At 45.2% G+C, this 27,451-nt stretch overlaps 1 protein-coding gene across 1 annotated transcript in view; it reads left to right on the top strand.

Annotated features, from left to right (window-relative positions):
* Positions 1–27,451, top strand: part of CIB3 (calcium and integrin binding family member 3) — a 108,530-nt gene that overhangs the window by 36,741 nt on the left and 44,338 nt on the right. The window contains exon 2 of the mRNA XM_082270681.1: positions 9,785–9,819. Coding sequence (XP_082126807.1) covers positions 9,785–9,819 — 35 coding nt within the window. The remainder of the gene's footprint in view (positions 1–9,784; positions 9,820–27,451) is intronic.

Below are 27,451 nucleotides of genomic sequence, written 5' to 3'. Positions count from 1 at the left end.
TGCATTATATATATATAAATATATATATTATATATTGATGAACCAGTAATAAACCCCCCCAAAATCCACATCATGCCCGAAAAATCCACATCATGCCCGAAAGGCCAACAAGGAGAGGCAGACGCTCACAGGCCACGAAAAGAGGGCAAGCAGCCTCTGTGTCCACAGTGAAAAGGGGTGGTCACAGTGGACACGGTGCATCCTCTGCAGGCGGGGCACGCCTGTCCTTTTTTTGAGGTGCTGGCCATGTTATTCAGTCATAACATGTGGAAGAGTTGGTGGAGTGGATAAATAAGCTGTTCTCATCCTCCTCGTCCTCTGACACCCACACTCACAGTAGTTTGCCTTCCACCGAAGCTGCCAAAGTGGCCCGTTCCACAGGCTCCTTCTCCACAGCTACTCCTCCTGTCGCCCCACCATCATGCACAGAGGAGTCACCTGAACTATTCGATCATAGTGTCAGTGACATGCTGCTGGAGGATGCGCAGCAATTTGAAAGCTGTGATGTTGGTTCCCAGGTTGATGAAGGGAATAACGTGAGCATAGAGAGAGGGGTTGACAATGACGGACAGGAAACTAGCAGTCATGTCCCCACAGCTGCAGCATACTGCCAAGTTTGCTCCAGTGTCGAGGAGGGAGGGGAGGATGAGGTCACTGACTGTACTTGGGTGCCTGACAGGATAGAGGAGGAAAGTGAGGGGAGGAGGAGGGGGAGGAGGAGGAGGAGGAGGCACAACTCCAATGAGGCAGGATGTGCTCCAGGGGCCGCCATAGGAGTAGCCAACCTATTGCATCACAGCACCGAGCTCTTCCGTTGCAGGGTGCTGCAAACTACCCGCGGACTTCAAAAAGTTAATTAGTGTGGGCTTTTTCCAGCACATGTGCAGTAGACCGCAGTGTTGCTGTTTGCAACATCTGTCTGAAGCAGATCAAGCTTGGCCAGAACACCAGCTGCTTGGGCTCCACATGCTTGATAAGGCATATGACGACCTGCCATGTAGTCCGTTGGCAACAGCACCTGAAAGAGCCACAAGATCAAAACAAGCAAACCTTACCTTGTTCCTAATCTGGGATCTCTAACCCTGCTATACCTCATGCCTTCTCAAATACCTGCATTGAGAGGGATGATGGTATAACAATGAGTGCCACAGAGACTTGCACCCAATCTGCTAGCAGTACACCACCACTTGATTTCACCAGCAGGCAAGTTTCACTACCCCAGTTGCTGAACCGTAGAAAGCAATACTGTCCCAGCCATCCACATGCTCAGCGTCTTAATGCTAGCTTGGCCAAATTGCTAGCACTACAATTGCTGCCTTTTCATCTGGTAGACTCTGCTCCCTTTCGCGAATTTGTGGAATGTGCTGTACCACAGTGGCAGTAAACCGAAAAGGCATTTCTTTTCGCGTAAGGCCATTCCGGCTCTCTACTGTCATGTGGAAGGTAGTGTTTTGGCCTCGTTGGACAGAGCTGTCAGCAGGAAGGTGCACATTACTGATGACTCTTGGTCCAGGAGGCATGGACAGGGACGTAACATTTCCTTCACAACGCACTGGGTAACTCTGCTGGCAGCTGGGAAGGATGCAGGACAGGGTTCAGGGGGCTACGTAAGCAGTCAAGCTAAAAGATGCCATTCCGTGCTTCAGTTGGTCTGTCTAGGGGATAGGAGTCACACCGGTGCGGAGATTCTGTCAGCTCTGCAGGGGCAGGCTCAGAGAGGGTTGAGGCCACAACAGCTTGAGCCAGGAATGGTTGTAAATGACAATGGCACCAACCTTCTCTCTGCCCTTTGACAAGGACACTTGACACATGTTCCATGCTTTGCACATATCCTGAATCTGGTGGTGCAGCGTTTCTTGAGCAGATAACCGAGCTTCCAAGATTTCCTGAGGCAGGCCAGAAAAGTCTGTGGCCATTTCCGCCGCTTGTACAATGCCAGTGCTCGCTTATCTGACATTCAATGGGAAATTAACCTGCCCACCAACCGCTTCATTTCAAATTTCAGAAAAATTTTGTGTACCACCTTTCCAGACACTGGTAGGTCAACATTCTCTGGACGTGATTCTGAGGCATCGTTCAGCCAAAGGAGGAGCGGTGAAGAAGGGGGCCGGCTGACCAATGCCTTTAAACAGTTCTTTAGTCCTCAGCAGCACCCAGGGCTGTTAGGTTTAAGCAACCATTGGCAGCGTCTCCATCATATGGTGCATGATTATCTAGGCACAAGAGCAGACTTGGAGACCTTTCCAGCTGAGCATCCACTGGGTTACTGGGTGTTGAGGATGGACCACTGGCCAGAACTTGCTCAATATGCGAAGGAGCTATTGGCCTGTCCTGTTTCCAGCATGCTTTCCGAACAGACGTTCGGTGCTGCTTGAGGTTTTGTGACGGACAAAAGAGTGCGTCTGTCCACAGACTCTGTTGACCAGCTGACTTTTATCAAAATGAACCAGTCCTGGATCAACAAGAGCCATCAAGCCCCTGATGCTGATGCAACTGATTTAATTTGCTAGGGGTCTGCCAACCTTTGAAGACTGCATATGATGCCTATCCTATTCCTCTACCTTGATTCTGATAGCTTCCAACAATGTTTTTGGTTTAGGTCACCACCAACCCCCCAAGGCCTAATTTTTCTGCACTTGTATGACAGGTGTATACAATTTAAATGTCGTATGTAATTTTTAGCAGCAGGCCCTGTCCCTGTGCCCTGTGCTCAGCAAGAGTAACTGTGAGGGGTTACAGTGTTCAGGCACCGCCAACACCAAAGGCCCAATTTTTTTGCCCCTGGATGACAAGTACATGCGATTTCAAATTGATATGGAATTCTAACCAGGAGGTCCCATTCCTGCGCCTAGCAAGAGTAACTGTGAGGGGTTACGGTGTTCAGGCACCACACACACCAAAGGCCCATTTTTTTGCACCTGTATGACAAGTACATGCGATTTCAAATTTGTATGGAATTCTTACCAGCAGGTCCCGTTCCTGTGCCCAGCAAGAGTAACTGTGAGGGGTTATGGTGTTTGGGCACCACCAACACCAAAGGCCCAATTTTTTGCACCTGTATGACAAGTACATGCGATTTCAAATTTGTATGGAATTTTTAGCGGCAGGGCCTGTCCCTGTGCCCACCTGTGAGGGATTGCGGTGTTGAGGCACCACCAACAACCAAGGCCCAATTTTTCTGCACCTCTATGATTGACAAGTACATGTGATTTCAAATTGGTATGGGATTTTTAGCAGCAGGGCCCATTCCTGCACCCAGCAAGAGTAACTTAGAGGGGTTGCGGTGTTCAGGCACCACCAACAACCAAGGCCCAATTTTTCTGCACCTGTATGACAAGTACATGCAATTTCAAAATTTGTATCGAATTTTTTGCAGCAGGGCCCGTCCCTGTGCCCAGCAAGAGTAACTGTGAGGGTTTACGGTGTTCAGGCACTACCAACAACCAAGGCCCAATTTTTCTGCACCTGTATGACAAGTACAATTGTACTTGAAATTTGAATGTATATTTGTATATGACATTTTTTCCTTTAGAAATGTCAGTATTGCTGCAGCAGGCTACATACATCGTAGAGATGCGTTGCTTTACAGGCACATTAAGGGGACGCCCAAGCACGATATTTAAAGGAATTTTTAATTTTTATAATTTCACTTTAAGCCTCATTAAAATCAGTAAATCACTGCTCCTTTAAAACTATCATTTTTAAAAACTTTTTTTTCATTGCTACATGTTCCCCAGGTCAGTACCTGGACCCCCATATACTTTTTGGGGGCAATAACTTGCATTTAAGCCTTTAAAATGAGGCAGATTGAGTTTTGATGTATGAGTCCCATAGACATTTGAGCTGCAAAGAACTCTGGGATGGGTAGTTCCCAAAATAGGTGGATCCATTCTAATCACTGGGGACTGGACTACAAACCCCAGGATTCTCTGGCAAGGAAGGAATGAAGGACACCATCTTATCTGCTGGGGAGAACTCGGTCACCACGAGGCAGGGGAAGAGACTGGACCCAGGGGAGAGGTGTTGCCTCCCAGGTCAGCCCATTGCCGTGCTCCAGACATCAAGCCTGATTAAAGGGGAATCCTGTGTGCCTGTCCAGACGTACCTGCATCAGCTGAGTGAATCACTCCAGTGTGAGCTTGCCAGTTGGTTTACCTGAAGAGCCTGCCTGTTGCAGGATATTCGTTTGGGCCCTGACCGCAGTCACAGTGTCTGCCTTGCTATACTTTCAGCGTATCCCAGTTACACTTTGCCAAGCAGGAGTTCTAAGTGCACCAACTAAAGTAGCTAGCTGAAGATACAAGGCCTCATCCCTCTTCCAAGGGACTGAAGTTACTGGTGCCATACGTGCACGCACACACATACTCAGGGCTCTGTATATGTAGTGTATGTGCAGTGTAGTTTGACTTGAAAGTTAAGTCACTAAGCACTGAATTAGGTACAGTGTTTGTAGTTGTGCCTGTGGTTTCAGGGGAGAGAAGAGAGAAGCCTGCATAGGAGAAAGTCATTCTTCTGCTCTCCTCCTGCCTGGACTCATAGCACTAATTTAATTAGAGGTAACCCAGCTTGTGTTAAACTGTTATATTGTGATTCATTGTTGTTTAAGTGCTTGTCTCTGCTTCTGGGGTAGTTCACGGATGTGGAATCCACTAGAATCAGTCTGATATAATACATTGAGTTATATTGCTCTTAAGCTCAGTGATTGCTAGTTCATTCAAGAATACACTATTACTGTTTGTTACTTTTTGTACACAGAGACCTTATAGTAAAGACATTTCTGTGTTTTATCATAACGTGTGTTTTCATTGGTCTTGCACTTACACTATTGCCACGTGTGCCGGGGAGGCGGAGCTCGTTCTTGGGGTTGAGAGTACGGAACCAATCATACTTAAGCGGCTCCTGCAGGGGTAGCGCTACATATATAAGATATTATGAAGGCAAATAGAGCCTGTATACCCGCCATATTTCAGGAAATGGGAACAGGAATTAGGACCCCTCTGAGATGAAGAAAAGAGGAAGAAAATTTTGAAATTAGCTTGCTATTCATCAGTTGATTTAAGGACAACAGAGATGTGCTATAAGCTTTTTGCTAGGTGGTATCTCACCCGCAGAGGGCTCAGAGGTTCGGTGCAGAGATATCCCCAACTTGCTGGAAGGGATGCAAAGCCCCTGGGACCTTTGCGCATCTGTGGTGGGAATGCACAAAGATACACGTTTTTTGGGGAGGGATTACCAGGATAATCCTCCAGATTACAGGAGACTGTATTCAGGTGAAACCTTGGAGTTGTTTGTTTCACAACATGGAGAAAAAGGAGACGGTATATTAGAATACACTAGTTCCTCATTTGCTGAACGCAGCTAAAAGCCTGACACCGGCACTTTGGTGATTGTCAGAAATCCCAGGTATGAGGGATTGGGCTGTATGGGTGGTTTTGGTTAGATCCATGGAGGAAACAATATCTGCAGCAGAGAACCCTCCGTGGGAAATATCTGGTTATATGGGGGGATTGGATGAAGTTTAAAAAAACTGAGGGCTATATGAAGTTGCTGGGTTTTGGAGGTTGATATTTGAGAAAGCTTAGGGAGTAGAATTACCTGGGCCTTAGAGGTCAGGGTCAAGGTCAAGAGATATGATGTATTGGAGAGAAAGAGCCTGAGAAGGAAAGAGGGTAGTAGAGAAAAGAATAGGAGGGGATTTGGTTAACAATATTTTCTTTTTTTCTTTTGCGGTGGGGGGGAGAAAGGGTTCATTAATATAGAAAGTTTATATGTAACGTTTATATATGATCGTTAATCTGTGTAACACTTGCAAAAAAAAAAAAAACATTATCTGTAATAAAAAAAAAACTGAGAATGTTATGTTCTACACAAGACATGTTAAGTTACCTGTGTTAATATCTCAGGTCTAATGACAAATCTCAGGAACCAGAATCATATTGGCAGTCTCATTGGCTATTTCGGCAGCTTTGACCTTCAAAACAATTCACTCATTGATTCAGTGATTTACTCAGTAATTATGTTTGAGTGTCTCTTATCTCAGACTACTGTAACTTTTAGTTGTTTATCTGCTGTTGATAGTAGGCACTGTAGCAACAGATGGTATTTTGTCACTATTCTTGTTAATGTGCAACAACAATGAGATTAAATACAGAACAAAATGACACTCCTGGATATCGTTAAAATATGCCGTGTACAGTAAATATTGTAAACACTAGCAGTTAAAGTGTTATTATACCCAGGACTGCATTCATTATAGCTGGTCTCCCACAGTATGCAGAACATGGAAACGCAATTATTTTAGTAAATATTTACTGCTAAATACCTTTTCTCATCAGCAGTATATACCAGTCTTGTGACTTCTATCAGTGTCCTGCCTAGCACTGGTTAAAGCTTGTAGGAGGAGTTTTAATTTTCCTCTGACTGCCCTGTGAGGCTGCAAGACCCCTGACCCTATCTCCGGAGAGTGCTGTTTGGCCCTGTGTTGATCACATGCACCCTCCCACAAAAAAAAAAAAAAAAACTTTCTAGCAATACACACCCAACTGAGCATGTGCAGAGTGCCCCCAAGGCTCTGTAATATCAGAAGATAGATTGTGGAATGTGGAAGATTGGGAAGATCAGAGAAGACATGATCAAACAACCTTTTTACACTGCAGAGGACCAATCCCTTCAGTTCCAAAGTAAGGCTCCATGCACACTGGGCTTAAAAAAATGACAATTCTGGCAGAGAAAAAACGCTGATAGAGAGCATTTTTTTGTACAGAGTTTAGATGAGTTTAGGAGAGTGTAACGGAACCGCTGACCCACACTGTACTTGTGGACTTCCGTCAGTATAAGGCTTCATATTTTCATATTCTATATTCATATAATATATCATATTTATCAACCGCCCCCATACAAAGCTAGCCGACAACTTAGCTTGTACTGGAAACTTCTGTTTATTGAACAGTCACACAGAATTTATATACAGCATGGGCCTCCCCCTCCTGATCAGATTACCACACACAGGTCAGGGGTTGCCTGATTACATTATGATATGCAGATTAAATTGTATACATAAATAAAATTAACCTGAACTAATTATCTAGCCATCTGGACAGAAACAATATTAACATTAAACAATGGGACACACAGGCTTAACAGAATCCACATCACATTTCAATACACAAACTATTGCAGTACAATACACATTATCATAAGTGTAAATAAAGAACCCATTTGAAACAATCCAAGCCATGTTCTCAGTGTTTATTAAGTATCTGTCTTTCATTTCCAGTGACGGTGAGTACCATCACATACAGTGCCTTGCGAAAGTATTCGGCCCCCTTGAACTTTGCGACCTTTTGCCACATTTCAGGCTTCAAACATAAAGATATAAAACTGTAATTTTTTGTGAAGAATCAACAACAAGTGGGACACAATCATGAAGTGGAACAAAATTTATTGGATATTTAAAATTTTTTTAACAAATAAAAAACTGAAAAATTGGGCGTGCAAAATTATTCAGCCCCCTTAAGTTAATACTTTGTAGCGCCTCCTTGTGCTGCGATTACAGCTGTAAGTCGCTTGGGGTATGTCTCTATCAGTTTTGCACATCGAGAGACTGAAATTTTTGCCCATTCCTCCTTGCAAAACAACTCGAGCTCAGTGAGGTTGGATGGAGAGCGTTTGTGAACAGCAGTTTTCAGTTCTTTCCACAGATTCTCGATTGGATTCAGGTCTGGACTTTGACTTGGCCATTCTAACACCTGGATATGTTTATTTGTGAACCATTCCATTAAAGATTTTGCTTTATGTTTGGGATCATTGTCTTGTTGGAAGACAAATCTCCGTCCCAGTCTCAGGTCTTTTGCAGACTCCATCAGGTTTTCTTCCAGAATGGTCCTGTCTTTGGCTCCATGTATCTTCCCATCAATTTTAACCATCTTCCCTGTCCCTGCTGAAGAAAAGCAGGCCCAAACCATGATACTGCCACCACCATGTTTGACAGTGGGGATGGTGTGTTCGGGGTGATGAGCTGTGTTGCTTTTACACCAAACATAACATTTTGCATTGTTGCCAAAAAGTTTGATTTTGGTTTCATCTGACCAGAGCACCTTCTTCCACATGTTTGGTGTGTCTCCAAAGTGGCTTGTGGCAAACTTTAAACAACACTTTTTATGGATATCTTTAGGAAATGGCTTTCTTCTTGCCACTCTTCCATAAAGGCCAGATTTGTGCAGTATACGACTGATTGTTGTCCTATGGACAGAGTCTCCCACCTCAGCTGTAGATCTCTGCAGTTCATCCAGAGTGATCATAGGCCTCTTGGCTGCATCTCTGATCAGTCTTCTCCTTGTATGAGCTGAAAGTTTAGAGGGACGGCCAGGTCTTCGTAGATTTGCAGTGGTCTGATACTCCTTCCATATTAATATTATCGCTTGCACAGTGCTCCTTGGGATGTTTAAAGCTTGGGAAATCTTTTTGTATCCAAATCCGGCTTTAAACTTCTCCACAACAGTATCTCGGACCTGCCTGGTGTGTTCCTTGTTCTTCATGATGCTCTCTGCACTTTAAACGGACCTCTGAGACTATCACAGTGCAGGTGCATTTATACGGAGACTTGATTACGCACAGGTGGATTCTATTTATCATCATTAGTCATTTAGGTCAACATTGGATCATTCAGAGAGCCTCACTGAACCTCTGGAGAGAGTTTGTTGCACTGAAAGTAAAGGGGCTGAATAATTTTGCAAGCCCAATTTTTCAGTTTTTTATTTGTTAACAAAGTTTGAAATATCCACTTCATGATTGTGTCCCACTTGTTGATTCTTCACAAAAAATTACAGTTTTATATCTTTATGTTTGAAGCCTGAAATGTGGCAAAAGGTCGCAAAGTTCAAGGGGGCCGAATACTTTCGCAAGGCACTGTATCTTCCCCCCCAAAGGTAGACTAACCAGGTACCAGACCTCCAATCGGTCTGTGCCTGAGTTAGTTGGGTAACAAGTCCCAAAGAGTCAATTCATCATGGTAGCTTCCTTGACCAGGTTCCACATAGTTTGCAAGTTTGTTCCGGCAGGGCGCATGGAGCTCCCATAGCCGATCAGTCTGTGGGGGTCTAGTTTGGGCAGGCCAGACTGGGCTTCTTGGTCACCCTGTGTCCCTAATAGATACAGGGTGACTTACACATAAGAGGGGCCTAGGGGGCTGAGAGAGGTATTTCCCAACCTCTCTAAGGTAAGCTGTGTTCCACGGGCCCCCCAGCCAAAGTGACTCCCGTCACAGAGAGTTTAGCATTTTTTTCTGCCAGAAAGCTCCTATCAGAAATGCACACCAGAAGGTTTTTTTTCCTACCTCTAAAGGCTGAGCTCAAAATATGCCTCTAATTGTCCTAATGTGCATGGGCAAATAGGATAACATTGAGCTGCTTCTACAGGCAGAACACAAAACTCCTGTAGTAGAAGCGATTTTTAAGCCAGTGTGCATGGAGCCTGATTATATCAAGTATGTTTTATTGCATACAGGCTGATTTTACTGTTGTGGGTTTAGTAACACTTTAAAGACAAAGAAATGATGTATCCAATGTAAATGATATATATTACCATATATTACAATATGCTAAAATTGTCATCCTGCTCCTCATATTGCTAATTTGCTCAGCTAGATCAATTAGGTGTTCTCTCATTGATCAATAATTTAGTGGCAAATATTTCATCACGTACATTATCCACAAAGAAAAAGGGAGAAGACAAATAGTTTGAATTTTTAATAACATTAATGCATGTTGTATATGTTTATTTGTAGGATTGTACTTTCTTTACAAGGAAAGAAATTCTTCGGTAAGTTACTATGTTACATTTGTCATGTAAAGTTTAGTGTACTCATTAAAAAGAATTGAAGTTTGTATGCTTATACCTATGCATTTTTTTAACCTCCCTGGCGGTGATCCCGAGCGTGACTCGGGGTTGATTTTTTCTATCAGGAGCGGTAACCCCGAGTCACGCTCGGGGTGAATGTGCAGAGAGCGCAGCGGTGTCTCTTACCTTATCCTGGCGATCCAGCGATGATCTCTCATTGCTGTGACCGCCAGCCGAGAGTCCCGCCGCTCCTCCGTCCTCCGTCGGTGTGATGACTTCCTAGTTCCGTTCCCTGCAGCAGCAATGCTGCATGGGAGCGGAACTAGGGAGGGAAATTAAAAAAAAAAAAAGGTTGCACAAAACACAAACACATAACACATTTTATATTATATATATAAATATGCATATATATATATATATATATATATGCATATATATATATATATATATATATATATATATATATATATATATATATATATATACATATATATGCATATATATATATATATATGTGTGTGTATATATATATATATATATATATATATACACACACACACACATATATAATATATAATGCATGAATTATAATCTAATCAATAATATAATTTTATTATATATATTATATATTAAATAATAAAATTATATTATTGATTTGATTATAATTCATGCGTTTGTGTTTCAAATTTATCACATCTGGGATGTCTACTAGACTCTTGTTTTGGTCAGGTTTAAGTCAGTAATTACTAAGAATTGTAGGCCTATAATACATAACGCCAAATTTCCATGAAAAGAATTGTACCGCTTTTGGTATGTAATTCCTGACAGAATCATACCGCCAGGGAGGTTAAGAAGTGGATCTGTTCATTTGCTATTCGTATGTCTTCATAATAAAGTGTATGTCAAAAAAAAAACTTGTTTTTGATAGAGGGAGGAAGGGTGAGAACTCCTGTCAGTTTTTACTGCTATTTTGGGACTCAGTTTGGGTCCATTTGCACAGGCATTTAGCCATGCTGTAAATCTCAGGGGCAAGAATCTACTAATTCCTGCAGCTGGGACTGACAGCTGCATTCGGATAGCTGTGGCTGCTGAGCCTGTACACAGCAATGGCGGGCCCAGCTATTCATGACTGTTTGTCCAGTCAGCGATTACCTGTGGTGATCATGGCTGGATGCACTTTGTAGAGCTATCCACTAAATATAAAATAAGGAAATATCAGCATTTTGGCAAATGCAGAATAATTTGTGGGTCCGACATTGGAAGGCTGTTGGAAATGACGTGAATAAAATAAAAAATTGTGTAGCAGAGGATTTTAAAGGGCATATGAAGAGAGACTGTGGTAACAACAAAAGTACATGCAATTAAAAATCAAAGATATACCAATGAGAAAAATAAACATATGTGACCATATCTATGTGTTACAGCAAAAGGCTCACATACACTATATTACCAAAAGTATTGGGATACCTGCCTTTACACACACATGAACTTTAATGCATTTCAATATTGAGTTGGCCCACCCTTTGCAGCTATAAGAGCTTCAAATCTTCTGGGAAGGCTGTCCCCAAGGTTAAGAAGTGTGTCTATGGGAATATTTGACCATTCTTCCAGAAGAGCATTTGTGAGGTCAGGCACTGATGTAGGGGAGAAGGACTGGCACGTAGTCTGCACTCTAATTCATCCCACAGGTATTCGATCAGGTTGAGACCAGGACTCTGTGCAGGCCAGTCAAGTTCCTTCACCCAAAATTTGCTCATCCATGTCTTTATGGACCTTCCTTTGTGCACTGGTCCAAATAATTTGGTGGACAAGGGCGTGGGGTTGTTTTTCAGGGTTTGGGCTTGGCACCTTAGTTCCAGTGAAGGGAACTCTTAAAGCGGAGTTCCGGGCACGAAAACTTTTTTTCAATAAACATACCCCCGGGACAGTCAGGGCTAGTACATTCCACAATGGCTAGCCTCTGATCTGTCCCAGTTCGCACTTACCTGCAAGAAGAAATACTCACTTATAAAATTTCTTCTCCAGCGTTGCCATCTCTGTTGTGGGCAGCTGAAGCCGGCGCGATCCTCTTCTGCGTCCTCTTCCGTGTCTTCTTCTCCCAGAATGCGCCTACACCGGCCCCTCTCGTCACTTCCGGGGCAGCGCCGCATTCCTACACAGCTTCTGGGCAGGCCCAGAAGCTGTTTAGCAGGGAATGCGGCGTCGCCCCGGAAGTGACGAGCGGGGCTGGTGCCGTCACATTGATTCCTGGGAGCGATGGCGTTCAGCTCCCAGGAATCATTGCAAGCCAGGAAGTGACGGCGGAGCCGCGGCACAGAGGGAGGAAGTGAAGAATAGGTGAGTATTTTCTATCTACAATTACAAGGTGAGTAAAAAAAAAATATACCTAACTATCCAATTCCTTTTCAGGTGAAGGAGACCAAGCGGATGGGCACAAAAAAAAAGGTCGATTTTGTGCCCGGAACTCCGCTTTAAGGTGTCAACATACCAAGACATTTTGGACAATTTCATGCTCCCAACTTTGTGGGAACAGTTTGGGGTTGCTTCTTCCTGTTCCAACATGATAGGAAAATCTTTAGAACACATAGAATACCTTTAGGATGAGCGGAGACTGTGAGCCAGGCCTTCTCATTCACATCAGTGCCTACAGACTAAGACTGAGATGTCATTAAAGTTCATGTGTTTGTAAAGGCAGGCGTCCTGACAACAACTTTGCAGCGTGCTCTGTGTGAACCCACATCTCCATAAGAAAAAGGGGAACGCCAAAGAAAACACAGGTCACCCAATCTTAGCACAAGGGATACCAGAATGGCCACCAAACCAAGTTAAAAAAATTGGTCAATCAAGGAGAAGCACTTGTCAGGGGGACTTATCAGTATCTCAGTACCCCCTTTTATTCATTCATAAAAGAGTAAAGTATTTTTAAAAAAATCCAAAAAAAACACCCACGCCTTGGAAAAAGGCCCACAATGTTAATCCAATATCACTTATGTCATCCAATAATGGAGATTCCTTTTCAACCACGGTAAGTGATCCCCTGACAACCTGCTGACACAAACATGACAACCTGTGTCATTACGCTCTTCTTCCTTCACTACTCCTGTTGTAAATGACAGTCCCCAGCTGGCTGCTAAATGTCAAACAGGTAATTTTGGGTCAATTACGTAGTCAATGATGTCACACATGATGTTTCAAATTGTAAACAAGCAAGAGGGCGAAAGCTGTCATTTAGAAGCGGCAGTAATACGTGCACTAGACAAATGACCGCTAGACATTTGGGTGGGCAGGCTGGCTAAATCTATGAACAGTTTGGTTTGAGTCAAAAAATTGCTGAGCCCAACACAAATCTCATCCCTCTCTGTGGTATAGAAGCAATGGTAATACCACATCTAAATGACAGTTCCATGGGCGTTCACAGAACTTTTTTCAGAGGGGGGGGCATCATTTTAAGGTCACCCATGCTCCACCCCTTTTTAGCAATGTCATGAAGGGGAGGGGCTTAGTCATTATACTTATTTGAGTATTTATGTTTAAAGGTCAAACAGCAGCATTTATTTTTAAAGCATTTGTTAACCTAAAAAAAAAATTATCCTTTTCCCTTAAAGCATGTTATACAGCACAGTGCTTGTGCTGTGTAATTCCCCCCCCCCCCCCCCCGTATCACCTAAAATACCTGGCTGATCCTGCCCGGCTATGTCCTCCCCTCTGTAATCTGACCACGGTATACCAAGGCTGCTCAGCCCTGACACCGTGGTCAGTTTACGTGCTTCCGTCATCCGCAGCTCACCTGTCGTCCTCTGTCCTCTCGCTCAGAATTATTAAACAGACTACAGTCTGTTTAATAATTCTGTGTGCCCCTGTGTCTGAGTTTTATAAAAATAAGCCATTCATTACAAGTTTTCAGAGTGCCCATCGCCGCTCACGTGACCTGCCGCCTCTCCCCTTCTCTCCCCTCTCGACTGACGACAGTGAGGAATTCTTGACCCCACCTGCTGCAGGCAGCTGACAAACGGAGAGAGGAGATAGCCGACGGGTCACGTGAGTGGTGCTCAGCTCACTGAAAACTGGTAAAGAATGCCTGATTTTTTTAAAACACATACATAGACACAGGGGCACACAGAATTATTAAACAGACCAGACAGGATGGTATAAAGTGGCTTAACAACCACTTTTTCGGGGAAGTTGAGATTCCAGGGGGCATTTGCCCCCCTTTCCCCTACCTGCGGATGCCCATGGACAGATCCCATGCTTTCTTTAAGAACAGAAGCTGTCAGTGAGCACAAGGGACAGTGCATACAATACTAGTAACCACAGTTTATGAGGAACAAAACCCAGCTGTGTGCAGGGGATTGTTGTAGGCCCAGTTGTCTTGTGTAGTGGAGGAGAAGCACCTGAGAGTCTGGTTCATTCTCTCTGTTTGTGGATGGTATTCAGATGACAGGGAGGACTGAATCTTCAAATTCCTGAACATATCTTGCCAAAATTCAGCGGTAAACTGGTCTTCTCTGTTTTAAGCAATTTAACTTCCCATTGACTCTTATGATCACTTTGATGACATGTTGGTGGTGACAGGAGCCAAGGGGAGACCCTTTAGTTGAGGGAAATGGGACATTTTAGTCAGACCACCAAAATTAAACTATTTATTTTCAAATGGCAGATGTTCCATGATGAAATCCATCGCCAACATGCTCCAGGGGTGTGAAAAGTATGGCAAAATACTGACCTGCTTAGACCAGCTACGTTGACATGAGTACAAATAGTGCAGAATGAAATGAATGCTCTGCAATCTCCAGCTAGAAGTGGCCACTGGAAGGTTTGTAGTAACAAAAACCGAAAGTGGTTGTAAACATGCTATCTTACCATAGAATCAACGTCATCATAGCGCTGCCCATTCAAACTGCCGAAGCCTGCGAACTTGGAAGGAAGACTGGGTAAAGATAGAAGCGCTGGGGGAGCTGTGACAGCGCTGCGCTGGAGGGCTCCATTTGCAGGTAAGTCTGTCATGCGGTTATGGGATAAACTGCAGGGGGCCCACATTTTTTTCTTTTTTTTGGGGCTGTTAAATCCTGCTTATGGGTATACACTAGTAGAACTTCGAATAAAGATTTGTAAGAAAATGCTTAGTACAATTTGTACAAAAATTCTCAGAAAATTCAAATGTCATTCGAAAAAGATTTTTTTTGCTTTTACATTCTTTTTGGAACGAATGGACTTTACTGAACAAAAACCACGATCACTGTTAGAAATTAATTCAATTTTTTTTTCCATCCTGCTCCTTCAAATTTTTTTGTCACTTTAAAGAACTTTGATTTGACCCCACTAATGATTAGAAAAACAAACACATTTTTATTAAGCCCCGGTTCACACTACTGCGTGTGCGGGGTTCGCATGTCATGTCGGAGCGCACTGCTCCGACATGACATGCGATCAGCTGTGCGGTGCGAGTTTAGCCATACAGTTTGTATGGCTAAATTCGCATCGCACCCGCAGCAAACACGCACAGGAGGCATTTTTGCTGCCGCATCAGGATCGGATCGCACAGCGGTTCACACTTGTGCGATCCGATCCTGTGCGAACTGCACGATCGCACTGCGATATGCGATCAAACTGGGGGTGTCGTTAAGATTACATTGACACCCCCAGCGGATCGCATATGGCAGTGTGAACTGCCGGGGGTGCGTGTGCGATGCTGGAACAGGCTGCGAATTCACAGCCTTCCCGCATCGCATCAGTGTGAACCGAGCCTCAATGTTCTTACAACATCATACAAAATTCTACTAGTGTATACCCTGCCTTACATATAGATAAAAGAAAGTTGGCAGCTCAATCTTCCACAATGAATATGTGTTTTAATCCAGGTGTGATACAAAATAATACAGGGTTTAGGTGTTTTGGTGTGTAACAATAATCATAGCCATAGTTTGCTCAGGTGCTAGGAGGACCCTACCAGCCAGTGCACCGACCGCTTACCACCTTGGGGAAATACTTTAGGTGTTTTCTACTACATTTATACCCAGCTTTAGTGTCCTGTTGGGGGGGGGGGGGGGGTAAATCATTGCAGCCTCTAAGAACATCAGTTCGTACATTCTCAGGGATGAAGACCTTGCCCTCATATAGCAGGGGGTCATTTGATGAAAGAAGGATGAATAAAGTAAGGGGCCAGGTTTTGGGTGTATCTTGTGGCACCAGAGTGACCTCATTGGGAAACATATGCGACAAGGCATCAGGTTTCCCATATTTAGATCTTGAACTGTAGGTCAAGTGGAAATTGAATTGAGAAGAGGGTACATCTGACCTGGCACAGTCTTAGACATTTGGCAGACCTCAAGTACTCAAGATTCTTGTGATCAGTCAAGATGGGTATTGGATGGGCAGCTCCTTCTAATAGATAGTGCAGTTCTTCAGAGCTATTTTGATGGACAGTAATTCCCTGTCACCAATGTTAACCATATTTTTTCTTAGTGGGACTCATGTATGAAGAAAGCTAGCAGGTACAAGAAAGCCTTGGGGCCAGAACGTTGGAACAAGACAGACCCCACTGTGTTCTCTGAAGCATAGGCCTAAGCGATGAGTGAAAAACATAGCAAGAAAGCAGGTACAACTGAGTTGATAATGACGTAAACATCAACAGTTCTTTCGGGGGCTTTAAAGACAGTGACAATGACAAGTGGGACAGTAAAAGCAGCAGGGAAAGGTAAGCTGATGGTGGTTTCATTATCGGTTGATCCAATGGAGCAACTTGGAAGGAAGTGACCGGGGACCCGCAATAGAGGTAGAGGTTGCCTTCTCCTTGATGCTGGCACTCCCCAGGAGTTAGATGACAGGCTAGGTCCAGCTGCACTGGCTCAGGGATGTCTAGAGGCATAGGAGTTTTAGCTATCTTATTTTGTGCATGGCGACTCTTCATGGTTGGAGTCACTTTCTAGGCTATCTGGATGGCAAACTTCATGAGATCAATAGAGGTATTAAGAGTGCCAAATCTAGCCAGTTCTTCTTTTAGCTATTCCAAAAGACGGTGGAACTGTTGTTTCTGCTGTGTGTCCACACTCCATCTAGGAAAATCAGAAATGTATTCCTCAACATGTCTCCTGGTGACCTACTGTGGCTGCTCGATGAGGGTCATCATAGCATTCAGCCAGTACATCAAACAAGTAATTGACACTGGACACAGACTCACTTCCTTGCTCCATAAGCTGGAGAGCCCAAGTTTGAGGTTCCCCATGCAGAAGCAAGATAGCAGTGCTCTGTCAGGGTAGGACTTGGGTTGTGAGGAGAAATAAAGAAGGCAATAAAAATTCTGAGATTAGCTGTGGTCTCCATGGAAACAAGCCACCAACAGGCACAGGCATAGCTCCCACAGCAGAAGCTCCAGTGGAGGTACTGTAGTAGCAGGAGCAGATAGAGACCCTCTAGGTGAAAATAACCTCTCTGGACCTTTTAAATAGTGATGAGGTGAATGCAGGAAATGTCCTGTATGTCTGTACATACTGGTGCAAAACAGAAAGTGTGTTATGCTACAACTGGCCTACAAAAACATACAATTATAACACATACAAAACGACATGACTCACTGTCTAAAAAAAAAAAAAAATTAGAAAGGATACAGCAAAAATTAGGAAAGCAATGGAATCTTTTATTTTTAATTATATTTAAAAACTGCAGATAGCTGTGCAATATGTATGAATTTTAATTCACATGCAGCAAACAATTTTGAAGACACAAATATCATTTTGTTTAACTACACTGTATAATTATTTATGTAAAAAAAAGACCAATATTTAGTATATCTGAGTACCCATTTACTCACCATGCTCAGATGCAGATATGGGCCCTTTTAACTCTCAAAAAACACCTTGGGATTCTGGACATGCTAATAAATATTCCTCAACTTCATTCTCTTGGCAACTTAGAGGCATATACACCCGATGAGGTAGATGTAGATGGACAAGTGATCTGCAGCCTGAAGAAAGGTCTTCTACTGTCAGAATTGGTATATGGGCAGCTGGTTCGAAGACTGATACAACACAGCATTTCCCAACTACTGGGGAAAGCTACCCAAGTTTATAAGGATAATCACAAGTAGTAGTTTTCTGAACTATTTTACTGAGCAGGATTTCTCAGATTGACTCAATTGTTTTACAGTCAGAGATTGTGCTATTCAGCCAGGTTACACTGACTCAGAGACATTGCTGTGATGAGTCCATCTCTGTGCAGCTTTCATAATCAGACTCTACAGTGTATGCGTGTTCTTGGTAGGGTGGTAGTTTTGCAGCGTAGACATTTTATAACTTTACCATTCTGTTGGCAGAGAAGAGACTGTCCACCTCCCAACAGAGGTATCCCTTTCAACACTCACATTGGCGATGGAGTACTGGGATGTCTAACCCAAAAGCTGGATAGGGAAACATACTACATCTCTGCTAGAATGTATGAGGTAGGGTGGGGACCCATCACTTGGACTTCATGTGGAGTGCCCCCTCTGTATGTTTCAGGCCCATTTCTCAACGATCACGCCACTCTGTTGACTGGTGGTTAGAAACTGCACACTCTGCAGCACTCCCAGAGGGTGGTTTCTTTTGAGATTAAGGTGCTTTCAGGAAATATGGTCTAAGGGTTTTCTTCTGAGCCTCTCATGCAATACACCGGGCCTCCCACCAAATAGGATCTCAGGCTAATGCATGCTTCCACTGTGACCTAAAGAGAACCCTCTCGTATCATCATCTTGCTACCATGTGCTTAGAAGTGAGAACGTGTGTATGTGTCTCTCTCTCTTGCTATGTCCTTTTTAACGCTCTTGCCAGAGGGGTAGCTCCTGGCTCTTGGGGACAAATTCCATTCAGTTGGGATCTTGGATCCTGTTTGTGGCACCACGTGTAAGGTAACAGAACCACCTATAGTGCGTGTAGCACCCTCCTAGGTAGGTGCTACAGAGAGAGTATAGTTTTGGATCTTTTCTGCTTACCAGAAGGATTGCCAGATAAATCTATTTTGATCTCTGCCTACCAGAGAGCAGGATCTGCTAGTGAGGTCTGCTCATTTTGCTCAGGTGCAGCTCAGTTTGTCTGAAGTGTTTCACACTGGTCCAATAGGGAGGCATTGGACAGTGGGAGGAAACCTGGCAAATGAGCACACAGGCATTTAGTACAGCCCTGGTGATTGGCAGAGGAAAGTGCCTCAGTGCATGCTGGGATACTGTATAAATGTCAAGAGCACATGTGCTCGGGGTCTTTCAGCTTGAGAGCAGAGTCCCGGTGGAAGGGGGGCGGCTGCCTCCTCCTCTGTAGAGGTTGCCATGTGGCCTCCAGTGGTCAACCTGAGGGCCTAAAAAGTAGAGAGGAACTGAACCTGGAGGTACTGCAGAGCTTACTGGAAGGTAGACACTGGAAAGGATCTGATTTTGCATACAGTTAGTACAGATCTGTGTCAAGGGGCCTGTCCTGAGGGGGGCCATCCCTTCAGCTAGAAGTGTCAGTGGACGGGTGTCAGTAAAGGGGATGCTAGAGAGTGTCCTGAAGAAAACATAGTTCATCAAGTATGTTGCTGGAGAGAGAGCAAGGAGACTTACCCCCTCCATGTCCGTGGCAACATGGTTAAAGCAGTGTGACTGCTTCCACAAGTATCCTGGTGAGGCCAAGTTAGAGTTGTCTTTATCAACTATAAATAGTTCAAGTTGGAGTATCCCACTATTCCCTTCTCCCACCCAAGTTCCACAATAAACACCAAAAACCAAAACCCCTGGACTGTTTGTTGAGTAATGAGCCATTGGGAGTAAGAATGAATGTGTGAACAGTCCCAAAGTGACTGTCTGCAGGTAATCAGAGGAGGCCCAAGAAATCATCACACAGCAAGCCCTATGGGGACAGTGCTACATTTGGGGCCCTCATCCGGGATTTCCTCTGAGTTACAGCAGTGGTTGTTACCGGCAACGGCCGAGTATTTGCCCAAGTATTGCTATGTCTTCTAAAGTAAAGTGCCAGAGTGTCGATGGAGAAAGTAATGTCTGCTTTACAGTGATCAGTGCAAGTGTGCTTCCAAGTCATGGTTACAGCAGTGGTTGCTATCGGCAACGACCGGACATTTACCCAAGAAACATTATGTCTTCTCAAGTAAAGTTCTGAAGTGTCGATGGATAAAGGATGTGCTGTATTGTAGCAGAAAATTGTGTCTGCTTTACAGTAACCTGTGCAAGTGTGCTTTTACGTTATGGTCAAGAAAGCAGTGACCCGGGGACACGGGGATTGGCACGTTTGGGGTTGTGTCAGTACATGTGCTGTGGTAGAAAATGTCTGCCATGCAGCCGGAAACAGCAGGACAATTTCTAACAGCGGTGAGGGAGTTCGGTTAGCTTGTGAATAGGGAACTGCAACTGAAGCTCAAGTACAGACAGAAGAGGTAGATGTATGTTTATCTGTGGCAGGGAAAACAATCTGCATTGCAGCACCATTCGTGCAGGCTGGGCAGCATTATGACAGCAGCGAAGGGGTTACTGCACCGTGTGGGAGAAAGTGCGCCAAAGAGATCTGCCTTGCAGGAGGAGCCACCGCCCTAGAGTCAGCTGGTCTTGGGCTGTGGGCAGAGTCGCCACCCGCAGGCCACCAATCCAAATGGAGGAAGGGAGCTGAGACCTCACTTCCGCTGTGGGGTGTAGCTGAGGAGCAGACACGTGTGTGGAGAAGCAAGATGGCGGATGCCGAAGTAAGCCGGAGCGCAGGGGCTATCCCATGTGTTGGTAGGGAACCTGCAGAGCGGACTGAATCTCAGAATCCGACCCTGTTGGACACAGGGGTCCAGATGATGCCCAAGGAAAGTCTGGCCTTGTGCAGCGGAGGAGACATGGAGCATTTTGGACTGGTATGTGGTAGATGTCAGAATGTGTCCATGTGGTTGCGAGCGTGGGGCCAGTGTGGGCACTGCGGTGACATGCTGCTGAAGCTAGAAAAGAGTGATTGCCAGCCCAGAAGGTTGCATGTGAACTGGGAGTAGTAAGGAACCACTTCAGAAATGCTGACACCCATAGTGGCTATCCCTTTTGGGAGAGGACGGGGAGTGCCGAGTGTACCGCTGGGGCCTGGACCAGTGATGAAAACGTGCACAACCATCTGCCAAACCAGGGAAACCCACATCTCAGAGGTGCAATGCACACAAGTTGTCAGAGGGAAACAGCGGTCGCAACAGAATACTGGGATGTATAAAAAAGTGGATTCACTCCAGAAATAAAGAGATTATTCTCCCACTCTACAAGACTCTGGTCCGGCCACATCTGGAGTATGCTGTCCAGTTCTGGGCACCGGTCCTCAGGAAGGATGTGCTGGAACTGGAGAAAGTCCAGAGAAGGGCAACAAAAATAATTAGGGGAATGGAGGACATCAGCTATGAGGGAAGACTACAAGCACTGAACTTATTCTCTCTGGAGAAGAGACGATTGAGGGGGGATATGATATCAATGTACAAATACTGTACTGGTGACCCGAGCATAAGGAACAAACTATTCAGAGAAAGGAGATACAATAAGACACGTGGCCACTCACTAAAACTAGAGGAATGGCGGTTTAACCTTAAAGTGCGTAAGGGGTTCTTCACTGTAAGAGCGGTAAGGATGTGGAATTCTCTTCCACAAGCAGTCGTATCAGCAGGGAGCATTGATAGTTTCAAAAAACTATTAGATGGACACCTTAAAACCACAACATACAGGGGTATACAATGTACGGTTAAAAGCGGACACACACACACATCATAGGTTGAACTGGATGGACTGATGTCTTTTTTCAACCTCACTAACTATGTAACTATGTAAGGTGCATTGGTAGCAGTTACAGAAGCAAGCAGTCCAGGTCTTAAAGAGGCAGAGAGGAGTCAATGGGCCCAGAAGTTGAAGTCCTCCAGTTCGTCCAGTGAAGGGGAGGTAGGGGCAATTGATGTGGGGTCACCCAGTTTCCAGTATCGCTATGGGTCCCTGGAAGAGGGAATTGATGACTGGGGGTCAGAAGTAGAGGCTGAGTGGGACTGGGGAACTGAAGGAAGAAGAAGTCCTGCATGTTACAGTTCACTCATTGAAGGAGAAGATGTGTTGCCTCGATGTTACAGAGAGAAGGACACTGTGAACACATCTTCTTTATGCTAACATGTGGGTCTGACTAGAATAGGAGAAAGTCAGTCCCCTGTTAATGGAGAGGGACTATGCCTATTGCTAGTCATACGGTTCCCAGACAGAGGCAGCAGTTGTTCGAATGAGGTGCGCAAGGAACTTGGGGTTCTGTGAGGCCTATGCCTATCCCCACCTCGCACCTATGCCCAGACCCGAGCACAGAATGAAGCATACTCTATTCTGATCAAGAAAGTAGAGACCCTTTACACCCCACCTGGGAGAGGAGACTGGTAAAATCTCCCCAGGTTCTCACGCTTTCAACGCCTTGTCCAAAGGAAGGTGGCTATAGAGTACGGGTATGATTATCCATATACTTCCCAGGAGATAATGAGAAAATCGAGCGCAAGAGAGGGGCCTGGTGTGAAGAAGTTGTTTGGGACTTCCTGCATGTCCCCAAGCCACATCAGAATCAATCCAAGCCTCAAATATGGGACACCTTCCTGTCAATCAAGGAGGATTGGAATCTGGGTCAGTCCATCTACATTGATCAGGTAGAGGCCCACCATCCAGATGGAAAAGGCCGAGCCTGGGCCATTAGTAGAGTCCTGTAGGCAAGACTGTCTGCATGCCTCATCCTGACCACTACTACTGCGGTGTGCCCAGTTCTTGCTTCAGCTGAAACATTTGAGTTACAAAGGGGCCAGTGAGCCTGAAGAATTTGTTGTAGCTGTTTAAAAGGATTGGGTTACAAAGGGTCTAGTGTGCCTGAAGAGTCCCTTTGATACTATGTTGCTGTTAGGGCTGAGAGCCCTTTTTCCCCAAATCCCCTTCCTTCTATCCTTGCAAAAGAAGATGGGGATCAGTGAAACTGCTACAGTTTCTTCACCTGGGAGAAAACTTTTGCTACACAGGACTTCTCCTGGTAAAGCCAGGGGCTGCTACCTGGAAGGGGTAAACCCCTAAGTTCACAGAGACACCCTGCTAAAGGACACTTTGTGAAGATCTTTTTGGATATGTGCTACCACCATTGCTAAGAGAAGTACTAAGAAAGAACACTTTGCGAAGATCCTTTGGGTCAGTGGGCCAGGGTCATTAAGTGCAGAGAAGAGAGAAGGGGACACTTTGCGAAGATCCTTTTGGGCCAGTGGGCTAGAGTAATGTTGGGAGAAACTTTGTCCAAGCTGCTACCCTGTGAAAGGAAGGTAGTGGCTCCTTGCCTCTTCAGAGAGAGGGAGGCCAGAGTGAAGGATCCCTTGAAGAATTCTTAAGGACACTCACAAGTAAGACAAGCTTTGCTGAGGCTCCAGCAATAATAGCCTGCCGCCAGGAGAAGATGTATTGCCTCGGTGTTACAGAGAGAAGGACACTTCTTTATCCTATTTTGTGGGTCTGACTAGGATAGGAGAAAGTCAGTGCCCTGGTAATGGAGAGGGACTGTGCCTATTGCTAGTCATACGGTTCCCAGAGAGAACTACAGATGTGTTACTCAGTTATATTGGAAGGATTGTTCTGTTTTTGTCTATTACAGGTGCACAACAGAACGCCGAGTCATGCGTGCCCTTAGGAGGCCGGATGATTTGCAAGTCTTTACTGGAATGTTAGAGTTAGAGATTCTGCAGGTGAGAAAGTCTCACTGTGAGTATGTAGGATGTGCAGTTGCTATGTGCTCACCCTTTCCTTTGCAGGCTTGTGGAGGATTCTCGGGTCTTGAAAGGTCATTCACTGTCCATTTCATATAAATACAGTATCTCACAAAAGTGAGTATACCCCTCACATTTTTGTAAATATAGCACCCTCCTAGGTAGGTGCTAGTGAAAGAGTATAGTTTTGAGCTCTGTCTGCTTTCCAGAGGGGCTGCAGTTAAATCTATATTGTTCTCTGCCTACCAGGGAGCAGAATCTGTTAGTGAGGTCTGTTCGTTATGCTCAGTATGCGATTCATTCAGTCTAGAGAGTGTTTCACACTGGTCCAATAGGGAGGCATGTTGGACAGTGGGAAAAACCTGATGAATGGGTGCATAGGTTTTTGATACAGTCCTGGTGATTGGCAGAGGGCAGGTCGCCTTGGTGCATTCTGGGATACTGTATAAAAGCCAGGAGCACATGTGCTGCGGGGTCTTTTTCTGGAGAGTAGAGTCCCAGAGGGATGGGGCGGCTGCCTCCTCCTCTGTAGAGGTGTCATGGGGTCGCAGGAGGTCGTCCTGTGGGCCTAAGGAACAGTTGAGAGGAGCTGAACCCAGAGGTCCAGGAAAGCTGACTGAGAGGGCAGACACTGGAGACCCTGGAACCACAGTATCGTGAGTACAGGGACTTGTTTCAAGGGGCCTAGCCTGAGGGGGGCCACTCCTGTGTTTGGGATAGTCAGTGGATGGGTGTCAGCTACTTGAGAGAAAGTGCATGCTAGGGAGAGTGTCCTGAAGATAAATGTCTATTAGCCGAGTTGTCTTGGGAGAAGAGACTCAACTACAAATTCATCTATGGTGGCAGGGTGAATCAACAGCCTGGCCGTACCAAAAGATAGGAGTCCTCAACATTGTGCACAGTTAAAATGGTGTATCCCACTATTTCCTTCTCCTATCCCCAAATTATCAAATAAACAAAAACAACCACATACCCCTGGACTGATTATTGGAGCGAGCTGAAGAGGGAGAAATTGAGAACTTTATGTGCTAGGACTGTGTCCTGGTAACTCAGGGGGGCCCGTAGAGTGAATATCTGGCAGTCCTTATGGGGGCAGTGCTACATAAATATTTTATTATATCTTTTCATGTGGCAACACTGAAGAAATGACACTTTGATACAATGTAAAGTAGACAGTGTACAGTTAGTGTAACGGTGTAAATTTTCTTTCCCCCCTCAAAATAACTCAACACACATTCAATGTCTAAACAGCTGGCCACAAAAATGAGTACATCAAAATGTCCAAATTGGGCCCAAAGTGTCAATATTTTGTGTGGCTACCATTATCTTCCAGCCCCGCCTTAACCCTCTTGGGCATGGAGTTCACCAGAGCTTTAGAGATTGCCACTGGAGTCCTCTTCCACTCCTCCATGACAACATCACGGAGCTGGTGAAAATTAGAGACCTTGCGCTTCTCCACCTTCCGTTTGAGGATTCCCCATAGATGCTCAATAGGGTTTAGGTCTGGAGACATGCTTGGCCAGTCCATCACCTTTACCCTCAGCTTCTTTAGCAAGGCAGTGGTTGTCTTGTTTGTTTGGGGTCGTTATCATGTTGGAATACTGCCCTGCAGCCCAGTCTCCAAATGGATGGGATCATGCTCTGCTTCAGTATGTCGCAGTACATGTTGGCATTCATGGTTCCCTCAATGAACTGTAGCTCCCCAGTGCCGGCAGCACTTATGCAGCCCCAGACTATGACACTCCCACCATGCTTTACTGTGGGAAGACACACTTGTCTTTGTACTCCTACCCTGGTTGCTACTAGACACGCTTGACACGCTTGACACCATCTAAACCAAATAAGTTTATCTTGGTCTTGTCAGACCACAGGACAGTAATCCATGTCCTTAGTCTGCTTGTCTTCAGCAAACTGTTTGCGGGCTTTCTTGTGCATCATCTTTAGAAGTATGACAGCCATGCAGACCAATTTGATGCAGTGTGCAGTGTATGGTCTAAGCACTGACAGGCTGACCCCCCACCTCTTCAACCTCTACAGCAATGCTGGCAGCCCTCATACGTCTGTAGCACTGCCCCCTAGAGGACTGCTGGATATAACACTTTCTGGATTCCCCTGGGTTACCCGTTGCAACTGGTTGCAGAAACGTATCACTTTAAGTCCTTGGCTCAGTCAATATCAGTCCAGGGGATGTTGTTTGGTAGTTTTATTTAGAACTTGGATATGAGAAGGGATGAGGGGGATACTCCAACTGATAACTGTTCACAGTACTGAGGACAACTGACTTTAGAATGCGGCAAGGCCTCTGTTTCACTCTGCCACTGAAGTGAAGATATTTAAGTGTTCCTGCTTGAAATTATCTTCAGGGTTCTAAACTCGGCACCCCCTTTTACTCTCTCTCTGTGTGCTGACATCCGCCCACTGACTCTATACTCCGGAGTGGTCCCCTTCCTGGGCAGACCCCTGGGCAAGTTCCTCTGTACTCATGGACACTGTTTTTCCAGATTCACTTCAGCACCCAACTCCTCCAGTCAGCTTCTCCAGGACCTCTGGGTTCAGTCACACTCCCTGGTTCACTAGGTCGACTGCCTGTGACCACCATCCACAGCTACAGAAGGAGAGACAGCTGTCATCCTCCTTCCGGGACCTGGCTTCCCGCCCAAAGACCCCTTGCCACATGTGCCCTTGGCATTTATACCCTATCCCATGATGCACCTCTTCCGTGCCATACCCATGGGATAGATATTAAAGCCTGTGTGTCACTGGCTGGGTTTCCTCCGCTGTCCAACGCGCCTCACTATTGGACACAGTAGGGACACTCCCTCAGCCCAGATGAATCACACACAGGACACAGGGAGCAGGCCTAGCTAACAGATCCTGCTCCCTGTAAAGCAGGGAGCACATCGATTTAGCCTGCTACTCTGCTGTTAAGCAGACAGAGCCAAAAACTATTCTGTCTATCTAGCACCTGACTAGGGGGGTGCTACATCCACCCCCCACCAAATGAGCCATGTCCCAACTGGCTCTGGGGCAGCTGCCCCCTACAAACATTCCTACCAAAACTTACGGAGTATCCCACAAACCTTGAAAAGTGGGAAAGGGAGAAGAACAAATGTACAATCAATAATTTAAGGTGCAAAAATTGATATCTCTCCTGTACAATAAGATACATATTGAGTGAATTAATGTAATGCAACCCCCACCAAACAAAACTCTGTTTGGTGAGTACCTACATTATCCTGACTAACTAACTACTATCTTCCAGACAACCTGCAAAGAAGAAACACAACAAACACTTTGAGCATGTACACCATAGAATTTTCCACATTCTTCACTACAGTCAGTGAGAAGGCCCTCTCCGCAGAGGCGGTCTTCTAACCCAATGTCCCTAACTACACACGTTGGCAGCAGGCTTGACTCTGTGTTCAGGTGCACTCCTCAAAGGTGACACTAAACCCTGCCACTAACTAGCTACCACGAACTCCGCCCACCAGGTCACGAAGACATGCAAAGTCCTCTTCTGACAGGATCCCTGTTGCTAGAGCCTGAGCAACCTGTCCGACCTGGTGGATTTACAGTCTCTTCGGGGGCCCTGCGCACTAGGACCCCCCCACCAAAAAGACTTTGGGTCACCACCCCCTTTCCTTGGGTGGCACCCAGCAAAGTTCCATTGACAACCCGTTGGTCAGTCAAATCTTCACAGGGCATCTTGCTGACAAGAGTCTCTCTGTAAAGAACCCTCATCTTTGGCCTGATGGCCCACTTACTCCATAGAGTGTTCCTTTAATCACTGAGCAACAGAATCCTGGCCTGATGACCCAATGGATCTTCTCAATTGCACGACTTCAGTCTTTCTAAAGTCTCTCTCCTTGGAAATTGGAGGTTCGGCCCT

This window comes from Pelophylax lessonae (genome assembly GCF_965119305.1).
Source record: "Pelophylax lessonae genome assembly, chromosome: 1".
Classification (NCBI taxonomy): domain Eukaryota; kingdom Metazoa; phylum Chordata; class Amphibia; order Anura; family Ranidae; genus Pelophylax; species Pelophylax lessonae.
The sequence above is the reverse complement of the archived record's forward strand: the minus strand, read 5'-3'. Positions and strand labels throughout refer to the sequence as shown.